Raw genomic sequence first — 16,977 nt, 5'->3', positions numbered from 1 at the left:
TTTCTAATTTAAGTTTATGAAATTAAAACATTCTTGTTGTAATTAATTTGTAATCTTCGAATTTGACTTTGTAATAAAATTAAAAGCTCATTGAGCCTTTAAATTTCTTTTCAAATTTATGTCCACTTACAAAATTCAATTATAATTTCAAATAATAATATAAAGTAAAAGAAAAATATACCAGCATGTAGCCCTTACCGACCCATCAAAGCCCAAAAAATCTATAACCGATTTTTTTTTCAAAAACAATTATAATTACATAGGGGGTAGGGGAAGGGAACATGGGGGAGGGGATTACAACGTGGGGATTCGAACCCTCACCAACAAGGTGAAAGTTCAAGTAGCCAACCAACTGAGCTACTAAATAGCTACCTATAACCGAGTTAGGGGCTAAAAGGATGCCCTATTTCCAGCATCAACCTGACCCAACTAATCTCCTAATAAGTATATTTAGCACATCTCCGACCTCGTGCACTATGTTTTACACCAAAATGGTGAAAATTAACTCCAACCCATTACACTATTTTTTGCACCAAAAAAGAATATTCCTTTATAGTCTTATGTCTCTTATACTATACTAGTATCTGCACCAGCGCGTTTCGCAGAGAATTATAAAATTAAAAAATAATAAGAAATATTACTTGAAATGGTAATGAAAAGTAATCAAACTACATTTTATTGGATAATGAAAGTAAACAACCTAAAGGTATTTCTTCTTAAACAGTATTTGGTACAACAACGATAGTCATAATTTTTAGGACACTACAATATATGCAACAAAAGCACATCCTCTGTTCAATTAGCTTGATTTTATTGCAGAAAATAAAAGCAAATGATGAGCTTCACGAATAAAGCATTCTCTGCGAACTCCATCCTTTCTCTGGAATGGGAATCTAAGCAATTGCAACTGGATTTCACTTCTCACACCAACTTCCGTGAATTTGTCTGCTTTCTCTATCTTGTCTCTTTGGTTATAAACTTCATCGAACAAATGAATTCATGTAATGATCAAGGATCAAATATCAAACTTCGAGTAAATTTGTATGTTTTCTGTCTTCCTCAACCAAAGTCGTTGTTTGTCGATTGCTGTATAACTTCACAGTTCCTGAATTGTCAACTTGATGCAAAAAACTCAACCAAAATATTCCAACAAAGCTGAATTCTTATAAGCATATTAGATACTAAAAAATTACATAAAATAGGGGAGGATACGTTGCAAACTTGATGCTAAAGGCCAAAGAGGATAAATGGACTAATCATATATGTACATTTATTTTCAAGAGTAAACTTCTAGCAGCTAGTAGATAAGTAAAAAGATTAATTCAGAGTATTATGTGTATCTAGAATATAAGTTTATAAAGAACTTTTAAGTCATGACTTCAACAAAGAGAACATACATCCTGTAACTAACCATGCTTAAACATAAATAGAGAACTGATTATCACCTAAAACGTGATCTATAAATTGAAATAAAATCCTCAAAGAACGTGAATTTTACTAAATGAATCAGAATCTAAAAATTAGTATGACATATTAGACAGGAAAAGATGTTGCCCATTTAGATTGACCAGAGGCTTATTATTGGAATCATGTCCAACTATCACAAAAATGCTCATCCATACTTTATTAGAGGAGGATGTAGACTGGGCACATGATTTGTTTCCACAAATTTTTTTACTCCTATCAAACAGGAAAAAAACATAGAGAAAGGGCTAAGACGTTACCTATTTGGAGCAGTGAACCGTAGCCTTTGAGATCCCAGATTTACTCGTTCCACAAACTTATATGTGGCATTTTAAAGTAGTCCACACAATTAAATACAACTGAAATTCTAATTTAATTTTCAAGATCAATGTGTCAGTAAATACGAACTACTAAATCAGCCAGTATTGTTGAGTTCCATCTCAATAATTCATCTTTGAATATTCATATATTTTTGATAGTGATATAGCAGGAAATCTTTTGACTGTATAATATACCTTGTTGCTACATTAACAACGCAAGCACATGAGAAAACTTAAACATACCACATATAGAAGTATAATACATAAAAGAGCTTTTCAGGCTGAAATTCTGCTAGTTAACTTGCATAGTAATTGTTCTGTGACGCAATACATTTTAAACAATACTTTGTGTAATCCTGACCTGTCATCCTAGAAAAAGGGGCGAGTGTAATTTTAGCATAATAGAATATAGGAATTTGAAATAAAAATCTGAACAGGAACGCAGTATTTCAGCGAATTCCATCTGCACCGTTCCACAAAAATAAAATATCTATAGGTAGTGATAAACAAAAATTATTTTGTAATCAACTTAAATACAAACAACATTTCCTTACCTTGTGAAGTATGATAACTATGAAAGGTTGAAATGCAAGACATTGATACTTCACCAGCAATTTTTTCCAATTTGTTTGTCACCTCTCACCAGCATGAACATCATTGCCATAGCTTCAAAGAAATCAGCATCACTTGGATCCAGAAGTCCAACTACTTAGTGTTATCTTTGCATGACCTTTTTTACTTGCATAGGAAAGTCCCTTGAATAGAATGTATTTCAACATTAGTACTTGAACAACTAAACAATTAATGCTTTCTAAAGAGAAGGTTTAACAAATTGAAGGGATATCAAGAATTGCAGTGAAAAAGAATGAGAATATTTTGAATTTTTGAAAAATTGTATCTCGAAAGGAGAGAAACCCAGAAGCTAATTACCCAAAAAAAAAAAAAAAAAAAAAAAACTTGGAACCTTCAAAACACAAACTCTCAACCCATTAGCAAATATCCTGGAAAATACCAAATAAAAGTTGAATCTTGAACAAACTTTAAAAAAGAAAGCTAATTTGCTGAACTCAAAAAGGGAGAAACCCAGAAGAAAGGGTCTCAAATCAAATTCTGGGCACAAATGTACGTAATTGAAACCTGAAAGAAGGGGATAGAAACCGCTTGATGTAATTTTTGGGCGTCTTCCATAAATATAGCGACCGCTGATGGTAGTTCTGTTTTATTTTTGATTGAAACTGCCCTTTTTTTTTATTTGCTGCAATTTTTGTTTTTTTTTTTTATAATTTATAATTTTAAATAGGAATTTTCTGATGCTGACACTTGTCAGCTTATTATGTTTTTGCCTCTTCTATTATATATAGATAAATTATATTATTATTTTTTATTAAATTTTATTTTTATTTCATAAAACAAATCCTCTCTTTTTTTCTTTTTTACATATTCATCCCATGTAATGCATATTCCTTTGTTATATAACCATTTAATATAAAATTATTTTATATCATAAATTTTTAAATAATATAAATTGTAAGCAAATATTATACGTTATACATATTAATGGATAATTCAAATATAAGTGAAATCATTGATAAAATATAGTTATTGTGTTATTGAACATTGTGTTATAATTTTAATGTATTATGTTATTGAACATTGTATTTTAATTTTAATGTATTTTTAATTCTAAATTATTATGTTAGTGAACATTGTGTTATTTATTAATAACATATTATATTTTATATTTTCACTTTTCATTTTTGTGATGGTTATATTTTTTATACAATTATAACTTATAATAAAATTAACTTACATTTTTATATAAAAATAATATTAGGGACCTAAATGAAAAAATTAAAATTTATAATATGTTAAATTAAAAGTTTTATATAATAAAAAATATATAAAAAAATATTGATGAATAGTAATGGTGTGGATGAATAGTGTTGCACCAAATTGGTGCAACACTATTCACACACCAAAATGGTGTAAGAAATGGTGCAAGATTGGAGCTCCAAAACACCATTTTTTACACCAAAATAGCATTTGGTGTAAAAAATGGTGCAAGGTTTGGAGATGGCCTTACTCATACATAAGAACGTAATAACCATTTTAGTAGACGTTTATTGGATCAGAAGTCTTCTTAATTAGCTAGTTCTTTATAATTCTATTAATATGCCTTTTTCGATCATTGTGTTTTTAGCCCTTAATCTTGCTCTCGATCAATCGGAAATTACTTGCAGCATTGTCCCATACATTCATTGAATCTAAAGATATTCATAACAAACTTAAGTAAATCTACATAATAAGATTACGCAGCCAAGACCACGCATTATCAGTATAAAAAATAGTTAATTGTCCCATACATAAAGATTAGAGTATTACAACAACAACAGCATACCTAATGAATCCCACAATGTGGGGTCTGGGGAGGGTAGAGTGTACGCAGACTTTACCCCTACCTTAGGTAGGGAGGCTGTTTCCGGAAGACCCTCGGCTCAAGAAAAGGCATAGGAAAGGTTAGATACGGACAAACAATTCAAAGCAATTATGAAAATGAAAACAACGAAAGTGAATAAGCCATGATAAACCATTCTGTGCAAACAAATACTCGCAGAAATCAAGGGATAAGAAACTAAAGATCAATGCAGCTACTCGCAAGAAAGGATAAACATGACTACCTACTAGCCTTCTACCCTGATCTGAGTCCTCCATACCCTCCTATCTAAGGTCATGTCCTCGGTAAGCTGGAGATGCGCCATGTCCTATCTAATCACCTCTCCTCAATACTTCTTCGACCTACCTCTACCTCTTCTGAAATCGTCCATAGCCAGCCTCTCGCACCTCCGCACTGGGCATTTGCGTCTCTCCGCATCACATGCCCAAACCATCTCAGCATTGCTTCCCGCATCTTGTCCTCTATCGAGGCTACTCCTACTTTGTCTCGGATAACTTCATTCCTAATCCTATCGCTCCTAGTGTTCCCACACATCCATCGCAGCATTCTCATTTCCGCCACTTTCATCTTCTGAAAGTGAGACTTCTTGATTGGCCAACACTCCGCCCTATACAACATAGTTGGTCTAACCACCACTTTGTAGAACTTGCCTTTAAGTTTTTGTGGCACCTTCTTGTCGCACAACACTCCGGAGGCAAGCCTCCATTTCATCCACCCTGCACCAATACGATGTGTGACGTCATCATCAATCTCCCCATTTCCTTGTATAATAGACCCAAGATACTTGAAACTATCTATCTTCTGTATGACCTGGGTGCCAAGCTTCACTTCCACGTCAGCCTCATGCACTACATCACTGAACTTGCACTCTAAGTACTCCGTCTTAGTCCTACTCAACTTGAACCCTTTAGACTCTAGGGTTTATCTCCAAACCTCCAGCTTAGCGTTAACTCCGCTGCGAGTCTCGTCAATCAGGACTATGTCATCCGCGAATAACATATACCATGGCACCTCACCTTGAATTTGTCGCGTCAATCCATCCAACACCAAGGAAAATAAAAATGGGCTAAGAGTTGATCCCTGGTGCAACCCCATCATAACTGGGAAGTGCTCTGAGTCTCCTCCCATAGTCCTTACCCTGGTCTTGGCCTCATCATACATGTCCTTGATCGCCCTAACGTACGCCACAGGGACACCTTTAGCATCCAAGCATCTCCATAGAACCTCTCTCGGCACTTTGTCGTATGCCTTTTCTAGGTTGATGAACACCATGTGCAAGTCCCTCTTCCTCTCCTTATATTGCTCCACCAGTCTCCGTACAAGATGAATAGCTTCTATAGTAGAGTGGCCCGACATGAATCCGAATTGGTTCTCTGAAATAGACACGTCTCTCCGCACCCTCATCTCCGCCACCCTTTCCCACACTTTCATAGTGTGGCTTAGCAGCTTGATTCCTCTATAGTTGTTTCAGCTTTGAATGTCGCCCTTGTTCTTGTATAATGGAATCATTGTACTGCATCACCATTCTTCGGGCATCTTAGCTGTCTTAAAGATGACATTAAATAATCGAGTCAACCACTCTAAACCTGCCTTGCTTGCAGTCTTCCAAAATTCCCCAGGAATCTCGTCGGGCCCTGTCGCTCTTCCCCTACTCATCCTACGAACAACACCCTTAACTTCCTTAATCTTTATACTCCTACAATATCCAAAATCACGACACCTATCGGAGTACTCCAAATCTCCCAACACAATGTCTCTGTCTCGTTCGTCGTTCAAGAGTTTATGGAAGTATGACTGCCATCTCTGTCTCATGAGAGTGTCCTCCACCAGTACCCTGCCATCCTCGTCCTTGATACACTTCACCCGATCCAAGTTACGCGCCCTCCTCTCCCTCGCCTTGGCTAATCGATACAACTTTTTATCCCCGCCTTTGTCCTATAGTTCTGCATACAGGCGTTCAAAATCTGTTGTTTTTGCCGCTGTAACCGCTAACTTTGCCTCCTTCCTCGCCCTCTTATACAATTCCCTATTCGTCCGCTTCTCCTCATCATTCTTACTGTCTACCAACTTCACATACGCTACCTTTTTTTCTTCCACCTTCTCTTGAACTTCTCCATTCCACCACCAGTCCCCTCGGTGCCGGCAACGGCTACCCTTCGAGACCCCCATCACCTCTCTAGCTGCTTCCCTAATGCAACTGGCTGTCCTATCCCACATATCGGTCGCCTCCCCACTACTCTCCCAAGCTCCCATAGCCTTCAACTTCTCCCCCATCTCTAGGGCACCTGTCATGGTCAAACTCCCCCATTTGATCCTAGGCCTGCCATCCACGACCTTTTTTCTCTTCCTCATCTTGATCTCCAAGTCCATCACCAAGAGTTTATGCTAGGTCGTTAGGCTCTCACTCGGAATCACCTTGCAGTCTTTACAGAGACCTCTATCGCCCTTCCTAAGGAGTAAAAAGTCTATTTGCGTCTTAGCCATCGAACTACGAAAGGTTACCAAGTGCTCCTCCTTCTTCGAGAAACTTGAATTGGCTACTACCAGCCCAAAGGCTTTTGTAAAATCCAACAGTGCAACTCCTTCTCTGTTCCTGTCCCCGAAACCACAACCTTCATGCATATCGTAATATCCCCCCGAAATTGACCCGATGTGTCCATTGAAATCTCCTCCTATGAATAGCTTCTCAGTGGGCGGCTTACCTCCCACCATCTCGTCCAAATCCTCCCAAAAACGTCTCTTCTCCTCCTCTCCCAAGCCCGCTTGAGGCGCGTAAGCACTAATAGTGTGCAAAATAAACCCTCTAACGACCAGCTTAATCGTCATCATCCTATCATTGGCCCACTTAACCCCTACCACCTGGTCTCTTAAGTCACTATCTACTAAAATGCCTACCCCATTCCTATCCCTCGACCTACTTGAGAACCATAGCTTCTACTCGTCCACATCTTTAGCCCTGGATCCTACCCATTTAGTCTCCTGGACACAAGCTATGTTAATCCTCCTCTTCTTAAGAATCTTAGCTAGTTCGATGGACTTCCTCGATAAAGTCCTAATATTCCAAGACCCTACTCGCATACTAGAAACTCTCTTAACCCACCTACCCCCTCCAACCCTCACCCCCGTCGAGAACATGACCCTAGTCTACCATCGCCTACCAAAGCTAGTAAAGCAAATAAAAACTACTCAAATAGGCAAGAATCAATACTAAAACACAAGTTAGCAATAATCTACATGAAAGTCTAAATACTACGATAAGAACGATATAAGTAATGCAAGAATGTAAATTAGCTACAAGGATAAAAAAACAGAGAATTAAGAGATGCAACCGGAGGTACCAACTCCAGTTAGACAGAACCTGCTCACTCTGTTTCACTGTTCACGTCGAAGTTGTCACGACCCGCCTAAGGGGGGCCATGATGGGTACCCGGAGCTGACTACCGAGCACCACTCATACTAATCATCATGCTCACCTTAAATGCATTTACTATTCTCAACATAACTAGCCATAAGGAAACCTTTATCACTTCCAAAACATATCTACAATCATATGCATACGGCCCTCGGGCTATCAAAATAAGATACAAATATACAATGTGATCATCATGGGACATTTACTACCCACACGTACGTATCTACTAGCCTCTACTAGAGTACTATACATAAAGACAGGACAAGACCCCGTCGTGCCCAAATATATACACAAAAGAATATGATTGTGAGTAGCACCTCAGGAATAGTGGAGTGCTCCTGTGAATCCGCTGATAAGCTCCTACGGATCTGCACCGACTTCCTGTCTACCTGTGGGCATGAACACAGCGTCCAAAAAGAAAGGACGTCAGTACGAACATTGTACTGAGTATATAAAACATGAATAATACTAACATAATAGAGAAATAATGGAGCATGAGGTGAAGATACAACCTGCTTAGCTTTTTAAAAAACACATGTTATGCATATCACATATAGCATCATTGTTAACCCGCGTTCGGGTAACCATCACACACTGTCCACTAGTGGTGTCATGTCCGGCCTTCTAGGCACGGTGTAATCGTATACAGCCTGCCTTCGCGGTGACATGTCCGGCCATCTAGGCACAATGTAATTGTATGCAGCCCGCCTTCGCAGTGACATGTCCGGCCATCTAGGCACGGTGTAATCTCATCCTCATATACTTATCATAAAGCATGCATTAGAACTCAAAGATAATCTATAACTATGTCAGGGTGACGTAAGGTCGAGAACCCCTGATTCCATTATGGAGTCATCATAATCATCATACCTCACCTTGAAGAAACTAGCATCATAAGGCGGGTCTAGCAATAATGAATAACATCAAAGAATTGTACAAGGATCATTAGCTTTATGGAAATATCATATCATAAGCTTTAGGATATCTAGGCTCAGACTCATCATCATCATTATCATACTTTCGGCATATCTCTTATCTTTATCTCATAAGAAGCTCTTTATAAACATTGACTCATATTTTTCGGAATGTAAGAAGGTCATGGAATAATAAAGAAAGTCATGTCATAGGAATCATGCCTTAGAAAATAAGGGACGAACCTTACATACCTTTACGTTTTGCTAACTTTATCACTTGAACGCTTCCCTCCAATATTCACATTTTTACATTCAAAAGAGTTCGTACTAAAATTAGATAATCGAAAACATACTTAAGCTTAAGCTAAAGCTGACGAAAATTGGGTAGCATCTCCTTTATTCGATGACTTTCCCCCACATAATAAACAACTCCCAACATCAATAACAACACCCACAATATCTTAATCAACAACTTCATCAAGCTAGACATTATTAAATGCTCAACATTCCCTATCAAACCCCTTTATAACCCTAACTATAGCACTATACCGTATCCGTCCTCATACAATGCTTCTACAACATCTTTAATACTATTTATAGCAAGATTATACTCATTATATATCAAGAACTATGATTCAAGAATATCATTATTTTCATATTTACACTCCATATTCTCCTCTCTTCCATAATCTAAGTCTTTTAACCTCTCAATACTTTTAATAACATGAAATAAACATAAAACTCACCTTAATCACTTAGGAATAAGCCTTGAGTCAATTCTACTCCATTAAAATGACACCCCCCACTTGTATACCAAAGAAATTCTTACTCTTCACAAACCCTAATAGGCTTCTTAGTATATGAATCTCTTAATCTTGCTTTTGATCTTGGTTTCTTGGTATAGATTTGTTGTAGAAAATAGAGGGAGGGTTTTAGAGAGATATAGGATCTGTTTTTGGGAAAATAATGAAATAAAAACGTGGGATCTTATATTTATAACCAAGGCTGGAAAGTTCCAGATCTGCGGGTCGACGAGCTGGGTCGACGGTCGTCGACATGCCCCGTCGAACTGTCGCCTGAAATGTCTGATTGCAAAACCTCGTCGACGGTGCCAGACGACGGCTCGTCGACGTGTCGACGGTCGTCCCATGGGCCGTCGGCGCGGACTGGTTTCAGCAGTTTTGCTCCGCTTCGATTCGTTTCACTGCTAATTCCCTCGTAATGTCAAGAATGCATACTTATACTCCTGTACACATACAAGTTAAATATCTCGTGTCCAAAGCTCTGGTGAGGATTACCGAACCGAAGGTACACACCACCAATAAGCCAAAATCTCCTTGCAATAAAACGGGAGGTGTAACAGAAATCATTGTTCACACCGAAATCATTGTTCACGCCGTAAACTCAAATCTGCCGGAACTGCTCACGCCGTTTTCACTATTCACCCCGGAATCACTATTCACGTCAGAATCACTGTTCACGCGTAAACTCAAATCTGCCGGAACTGGATTCGCGGGCCCCAAGAGGCGGAAAAAAGGAGCGGGGAACACAAGAAAGAAGAAATGAGAGAAGATAGGAGAAGAAGATTTGGGGGGGAGGGGGGATATAGGGCTATCACAAACCCTAAGAGAGAGATAATTTACCTGGAATGGCCTCCGGGAGGCTGCTGGCTGGAGTTGGGGGTGGGGGTGGGGGTGGGCGGGGCGGGGTGGGGGATGGAAAGAAGACCATTGGGTTTTCTTAGAGAGAGAGAGGCAAACTCCAAATATTAATAAAGATTAGAGTATTAGTTTAAATATAATAAAATTTATAAATCTTTTTCCAACTGCAACTTGGTTGTTAGTCTATGGTCTCGTTGCGCGAGGATTATACTGCGGAGATTATTTATCCGTTGAATGATTATAATACAAGATAGTTATGTGATTAATAATTATTGTGAGGTGAATATTAATACTATCTAGTCTAATTTAAGGACATCGTTTTCATATCCACATATTGTTACGAGCAAAAATCATATGCGGTAAACATCAAGTACAAGTAAATTTTTACCTATTATTATGCACAATGACGGAGGCAAGATTTTCACCACGGGGATCCATCGTCTATTATATATACACATTCAAAAACTTGGCCAAACAGGCTATAAATCAAGAAAAAGACATAACGAGAGTGTGCATTTCCAAAAGAAACAAATGATAGATACCTCAAGTAGAGAAGCAAAACTCCCAGAAATCTGAAATTGACCAACTATATTAGGTATAAAAGTTTACCTAAAAAAAAGGAGAAAAAAGAAAGAGCAGAAAAGGTTCATTTTTTAAATTCCAAAAATACCCATCAAATATTTAAGCTACTCAGCACGTACGTAGTGGCTTAATCATCATTAACCTTTAGGGGTCATTTTTGCCATTTTCTTTTTAGATTGATGGCTAGATTATTTGTGTGTTTTACCTAGTTGATAGAATTCCTTGGTTTTGATCGATGGAGTCTGTTGTTTTTTGTCTTTCGAGACATTTCTGATATTATCAAGTCCGTCGATTATTTTTCGGTTTTGTCCTATAACCAACGGACATTCATCAGTTTTTGTTACACCCGGAAAAATATTCGTTCGCGCACAGTGAATCGACTGGCGAAGGACAATTACGAGTATCGAACTAGTGATGTCTTAATGATATTTAGGAGAAGAATTATAATGCCCCTTATGTTGGTAATTAAGTGCCAAGTAAGTTTCAAGAAGGACCCATAAGCCAAATATTGGCATAAGCCATCCAGAAGGGCGAGTTAAGGAAACATTTTCGGAGGACCTGGTTTGGAGGGGCCAAAATGCCATTGTAAAGTTGGAATTTGGGAAAACACCACAGGATGGAAGTTGTAGATAACTGAAAGATCTTTCTAACCATAGGTCGTGGGCCCTCACAGCATATCGGGATCAAAAGTTATGGCCACTCTACGACAGACCGTTTCGGGGCAAAATAATATCACCTTTCTGGCACACTCCGCGACACCACCTGCGTCTCGCAGACACGACCCGCGACCACGCCGCTTCACCGCGGGTTGTGCCAGTGAGGGTCGGTCGTCTGGCGAGCTCCGCGACACAACCTTTGACTCGCGGAGCATGTCCGCGACTCGCGAAGTGTGTCGCATGTCGTGCCAGTCCAGAAAATTCTGGACCCCTTTTAAATGTACCCAACTCGTCCAAAAATCATTTTTTCCATCCTCTTGGCTAAGGAAATCTCTAGAACTCTCTCCAACATCCATCTATAAGAGATATCAAAAGAAAACCAAGATCAACAACATCAATTACATGAAATCAAGTGTGTAGATTCAAGTAAAGCTTATCTTCTTCAAGGAAATTCAAGAAAGAGTGAAGTAGGGTTTTGGTGCTAAAGAGGTATTCTCTTCAAGGCTTGTTCAACCATCATCCAAGGTGCGTTTTATGATCATCCCATGTTGCTTAAGGTATTAGAAAGCTTAGATGCTTGAAATGTAGAAGAACATAGAAAATGGGGTATTTTGAGTGAATAGTGACACAATTGGATGATAGTGGGATTGAATCACGGATGTTGGAATGTGGTGACTATGAAAATGTTGTGAATGATGTTTAGGCTATGCAATGAGTTTTATGAATGCGGAAAATACGATAATAAGCTATAACCCTAAATGTGAGTTAATTGGAAGAAAAATGTGGATTTTGCTAAGTGCATATGAATGACGAGTGTTGATTGTGATATTATGAGTAATATTGCGAATGTTGGGAGTTGATGTAGAACATGGGAGAAGTAGTATAAACAAAGGAAGTGCTGCCCAATTTTTCCTAGAAACTAACGACGCGTTCTCATAGTTATTTAGATAATGTACCTCACATTCTTTAATGAAGGTGACGACGTGACATCGGAGGTGAACGAGTGACCGATATCTTAGCTAAACGACAAAGGTATGTGAGGCTAGTCCTTCCTTCTAATGGCATGAATCTCTTAGCTTAAATCCCTATTCCTTTCATGAGCTCTCACCTTCTAAGAAGTTAAAAGTTTATGCCTATGAATGTCTATATGAGATAAGCTATACGATATGAGGATGTTATTCCTTGCCTACACTCACCTTATGTACTAGTCCTTTCAAGGTGAGGCAGAATGTCCATAATGGTTCCATAATGTAACCGGGGGATTACGACCTTACGTCACCCCGATAGAATAAAGTTGATCTTGAGCCTTATATACATATCATGATAAGATGAGTATTTTATGATGACCATATTATTATGAGTATTTTGCATTGAGCATGTCATGAGAATTTTACACCGTGCCTAGTTGGTCGGGCAGTCACCGCCAAGGCGGGCAGCTATACGGAGACACCATGACCTTCGGGCATGGGCAGACACCACTAGTGGGCGGCATGAGATGGTACCCCGGACGCGGGAGGCCTGGACGCGGGCTACTATTATTGATTATCACACCGTTCCGATATGAACGGGCAGCTTGTGTATGATGCATATATGCCATGATGATGAGTATGAGTAAGACAACATGCATTACTTCTTTTATGATCAGTAGTCAGATCTAGATGTTATGTTGATGCTTCTCTATATTATTGATGTATTCTTTCACTGTTTATGCCTCTCATACTCAGTACAATGTTCGTACTGACGTCGTTTTTCTTTGGACGCTGTGTTCATGCCCACAGGTAGACAGGGAGGAGACATTGCTCCAGATTCTTAGAGTTGCCAGTTGATTGAAAGCCCTCCATTGCTCCAGAGGTGCCTATGATGATATTTTGTGTATAATTGTATATGTCGTTCCATAGAGGCTCGTAGATACTCGATGTGGGTTGTATGGTCTCATGGAAGGGTCATTTTGTATGTATGTACATATATGTATTATTTTGCTAGCCTATAGGGCTCAAGTGTATACAATGCTTTTGTGTTATGTCCCGTATTTTCGTATAACGGGAAATCAAGAAATAAAGAAGACTTGTGTGCGTTGAGGAAATATTTTGATTTTGGTGAATATGAACATGTTGGTTATGGAGTCATAAATGTTAAGACCTCGGGGAAGGCCGAGGGTAAATTTGGAATTTCGGAAATTTGTTTCGGAAATTACAAAATGGGACTTTTAATGAATCGGGCCAAGAAAATTGAATACAAGAATTTAGGCCCAATGAATAAGGTGGCCGGCCAAGGAGGCAAGCCCAAGCCCACTTTTAATGAGTCATGTGCTATGCACATGACTACTACTTGGATATATATTATACACACTTGAGGGATTTCAAGATAAACACAAAAAAATTTCAAGAACACCCACAAAAGAGGGCATTCGGCCGAAAAAGAAAGAGAAAGAAAAAAAAAATTCGTGGCTTGTTTCTAATCCCGTCACTTAGTCTCTTTTGGAATAATTGATGGGTTCGAGGTGCTCTTCGTGGTGATACAATTAGTTTGGCGAGAGGACGACGTTTGCGGCGAATCGGAATTTAAAAGAAGAGGTAAGATTTCAATGTTTTTATGTTATGAAAGGGATACATATGTGTTAGTGATTGAATTAGTGTAAAGATTATGGGATGGGGTTGTGTTTGTGTGTGGCGTGTGTGTGTGAAAAGAGTGTGTTTGGCCGTGTGCCTTAAGATAGGAGAACAAGTGTGAATTGATTTTGTTTAAGGTAGTTAGTTGTGTTGTCATGACCTTTGTATCGTAAGTGAATGTTTGGAGAATTGAATTGGTGTTAGAAAATGATTTCGGACGTTATCGGAAAAATGTATACCTTTGGGATATGGGTGTATATCATAGTATATTTATGACACTAAAGACCTTAAATAAGATTTATGGTTGATGATAATGAGTTTGGAATGAAACGACGTAAGTTAGAACGTTCGTCGTAACTTTTGGTGTTTTGAATAAAAATTGGAAAGTAGTGAACCTTGGGGATGATTGTATATGGTTTGGAACTTGTTTGCTATGTAATGGAATAATCTTGAATGACTGAATACAATAATGTGGGTATGAGTTGAAATTGTGAAGTTTGGAAATAGGATTATCAACTTATGAAATAAGGTGCAATTATGAAGTTAGTGTGTTTGATTGTGATTCGTATTGTGTAATGATGTTTGGGCTGTTGATGTTGTTATATTTTGAGCCGAGCTAAGTCTCGGGGGCGTTAGATTTATAGGGGAAGTGCTGCCGAAACTTCGGTAGCCAAATATAGCCCAAAGACTAAAATGTTAATTCTCATGAATAGTAACTGGTAAAAGTGACCATTTGCAGTTTCTGGACGAAACGGGAATTGCGATTTGAGGAGCGTAAGGCGCCAACCAGGTATGTAAAGCCTACTTCTCATTCTTTTGGCATGTCCTAGACCCACTAGGTAAATTTCGGAATCACGGGAATAACTCTGCTCTCGGAAATCGAGGTTCAAGTTCGAGCACTATTCATTCAGCGCGATTGAAACCTTTTGGTCCCATTTGGGTAAAAGAACGCTCGTACCTCCATAACTTGTGCTGTTGAGTCCGAAACTCTTCGAAACTTTTGTAAATGACTCTATGGAGCCAAAAATCTGCGATTTGTGTCCGCCGCCTCAATTTGACCCGAGGTGGGCCCGCGAGCCCCGAGGCTCCCCTTATTCGGTTTGTTTGATTCGTTTGTGTCCGTTATGATCCGCAACCGTCTGTTTATGACCCAAAGATGTGTTTGAAACTTCCTATGCCATCAATGTACGTTCTGTACTTTGAATGATGTGAGATTTTCGGAAAATGACTTATAAACAGTTCTTCTTACGAATTTGACAGTTTGGAACTTCGTAACCTTTATATGCCTACTTTTATCAATTCAATTTTCTTGGCCCGATTCATTAAAAGTCCCATTTTGCTCTCATGAATTAGTGGAGCCTTAATATGAATAATTTGATCCTAAATTGACAATCTATCTGTGGTGCTTCTGCACTCCCGATCCCGATGAGGCTCTGCCTAGTACGCCTCTGTATTCCTGCGTTCGACTGTGTCCTGTCCGATGAACCTTTTGTGCGTTTGATTCTGAATCCGTTTCTGTCTGGCACACCTCTGTGGGTCTGACTCTGGATATAAATCTGTCTGATATGCTTCCGTACCTTCGATGTTGACTACGAATCCGTCCGCCATAGTTGAGTATGTCTGCCTCCGATTATGAATCCGTCCGGTTTTAGTTCTGAATCTGTTCGGTATGAAGTGTCTGATAGGAAGTAGAGTGAGATTACGACGATGTGGTAAAGAAACTCAGAAGTGTGAAAAGAAGATGATACTGACGATGGTGTCTGGAAAGCGTCCGTCCCTTACAAGAATATAATGCAGAGTTCGGTGATTACGTGGAGTATGAGAACAGGTACTATGAAGGTATTTGAGTCAGTGATGTGAAAAATCTACCCTAGTATTGGTAAAGAAGACATGTCAGAGAAATCAATAAAGGACAACTATCAAGAGAACCCTCCCGGAGTAGTACGACACCCATGAGTTCGATTCAACATTCGAGGACGAATGTTCTTAAGGGGGGAGGAATGTTATGTCCCGTATTTTCGTATAACGGGAAATCAAGAAATAAAGAAGACTTGTGTGCGTTGAGGAAATATTTTGATTTTGGTGAATATGAACATGTTGGTTATGGAGTCATAAATGTTAAGACCTCGGGGAAGGCCGAGGGTAAATTTGGAATTTCGGAAATTTGTTTCGGAAATTACAAAATGGGACTTTTAATGAATCGGGCCAAGAAAATTGAATACAAGAATTTAGGCCCAATGAATAAGGTGGCCGGCCAAGGAGGCAAGCCCAAGCCCACTTTTAATGAGTCATGTGCTATGCACATGACTACTACTTGGATATATATTATACACACTTGAGGGATTTCAAGATAAACACAAAAAAATTTCAAGAACACCCACAAAAGAGGGCATTCGGCCGAAAAAGAAAGAGAAAGAAAAAAAAATTTCGTGGCTTGTTTCTAATCCCGTCACTTAGTCTCTTTTGGAATAATTGATGGGTTCGAGGTGCTCTTCGTGGTGATACAATTAGTTTGGCGAGAGGACGACGTTTGCGGCGAATCGGAATTTAAAAGAAGAGGTAAGATTTCAATGTTTTTATGTTATGAAAGGGATACATATGTGTTAGTGATTGAATTAGTGTAAAGATTATGGGATGGGGTTGTGTTTGTGTGTGGCGTGTGTGTGTGAAAAGAGTGTGTTTGGCCGTGTGCCTTAAGATAGGAGAACAAGTGTGAATTGATTTTGTTTAAGGTAGTTAGTTGTGTTGTCATGACCTTTGTATCGTAAGTGAATGTTTGGAGAATTGAATTGGTGTTAGAAATGATTTCGGACGTTATCGGAAAAATGTATACCTTTGGGATATGGGTGTATATCATAGTATATTTATGACACTAAAGACCTTAAATAAGATTTATGGTTGATG

The 16,977-nt window shown here is 38.7% G+C and overlaps 1 protein-coding gene and 1 long non-coding RNA gene across 2 annotated transcripts; both read right to left on the bottom strand.

Moving 5' to 3' along the window:
* Nucleotides 1-660: 660 nt before the first annotated feature.
* LOC132604022 (uncharacterized) lies at nucleotides 661-3,365 on the bottom strand. The gene is made up of 2 exons (XR_009568619.1): nucleotides 2,922-3,365; nucleotides 661-2,539 (listed from the first exon to the last, which is right to left on the bottom strand). It is a non-coding gene; the product is annotated as an uncharacterized LOC132604022 (long non-coding RNA).
* Nucleotides 3,366-6,624: 3,259 nt separating this feature from the next.
* Nucleotides 6,625-7,065, bottom strand: LOC132601840 (uncharacterized). Its single transcript, XM_060314900.1, has one exon. It carries the CDS (start codon nucleotides 7,063-7,065, stop codon nucleotides 6,625-6,627), a length of 441 nt encoding a protein of 146 aa, XP_060170883.1.
* Nucleotides 7,066-16,977: the final 9,912 nt, after the last annotated feature.

Source organism: Lycium barbarum, chromosome 7 (assembly GCF_019175385.1).
Source record: "Lycium barbarum isolate Lr01 chromosome 7, ASM1917538v2, whole genome shotgun sequence".
NCBI classification, from domain to species: Eukaryota; Viridiplantae; Streptophyta; class Magnoliopsida; order Solanales; family Solanaceae; genus Lycium; species Lycium barbarum.
This window is presented reverse-complemented; position numbering and strand designations above follow the sequence as displayed.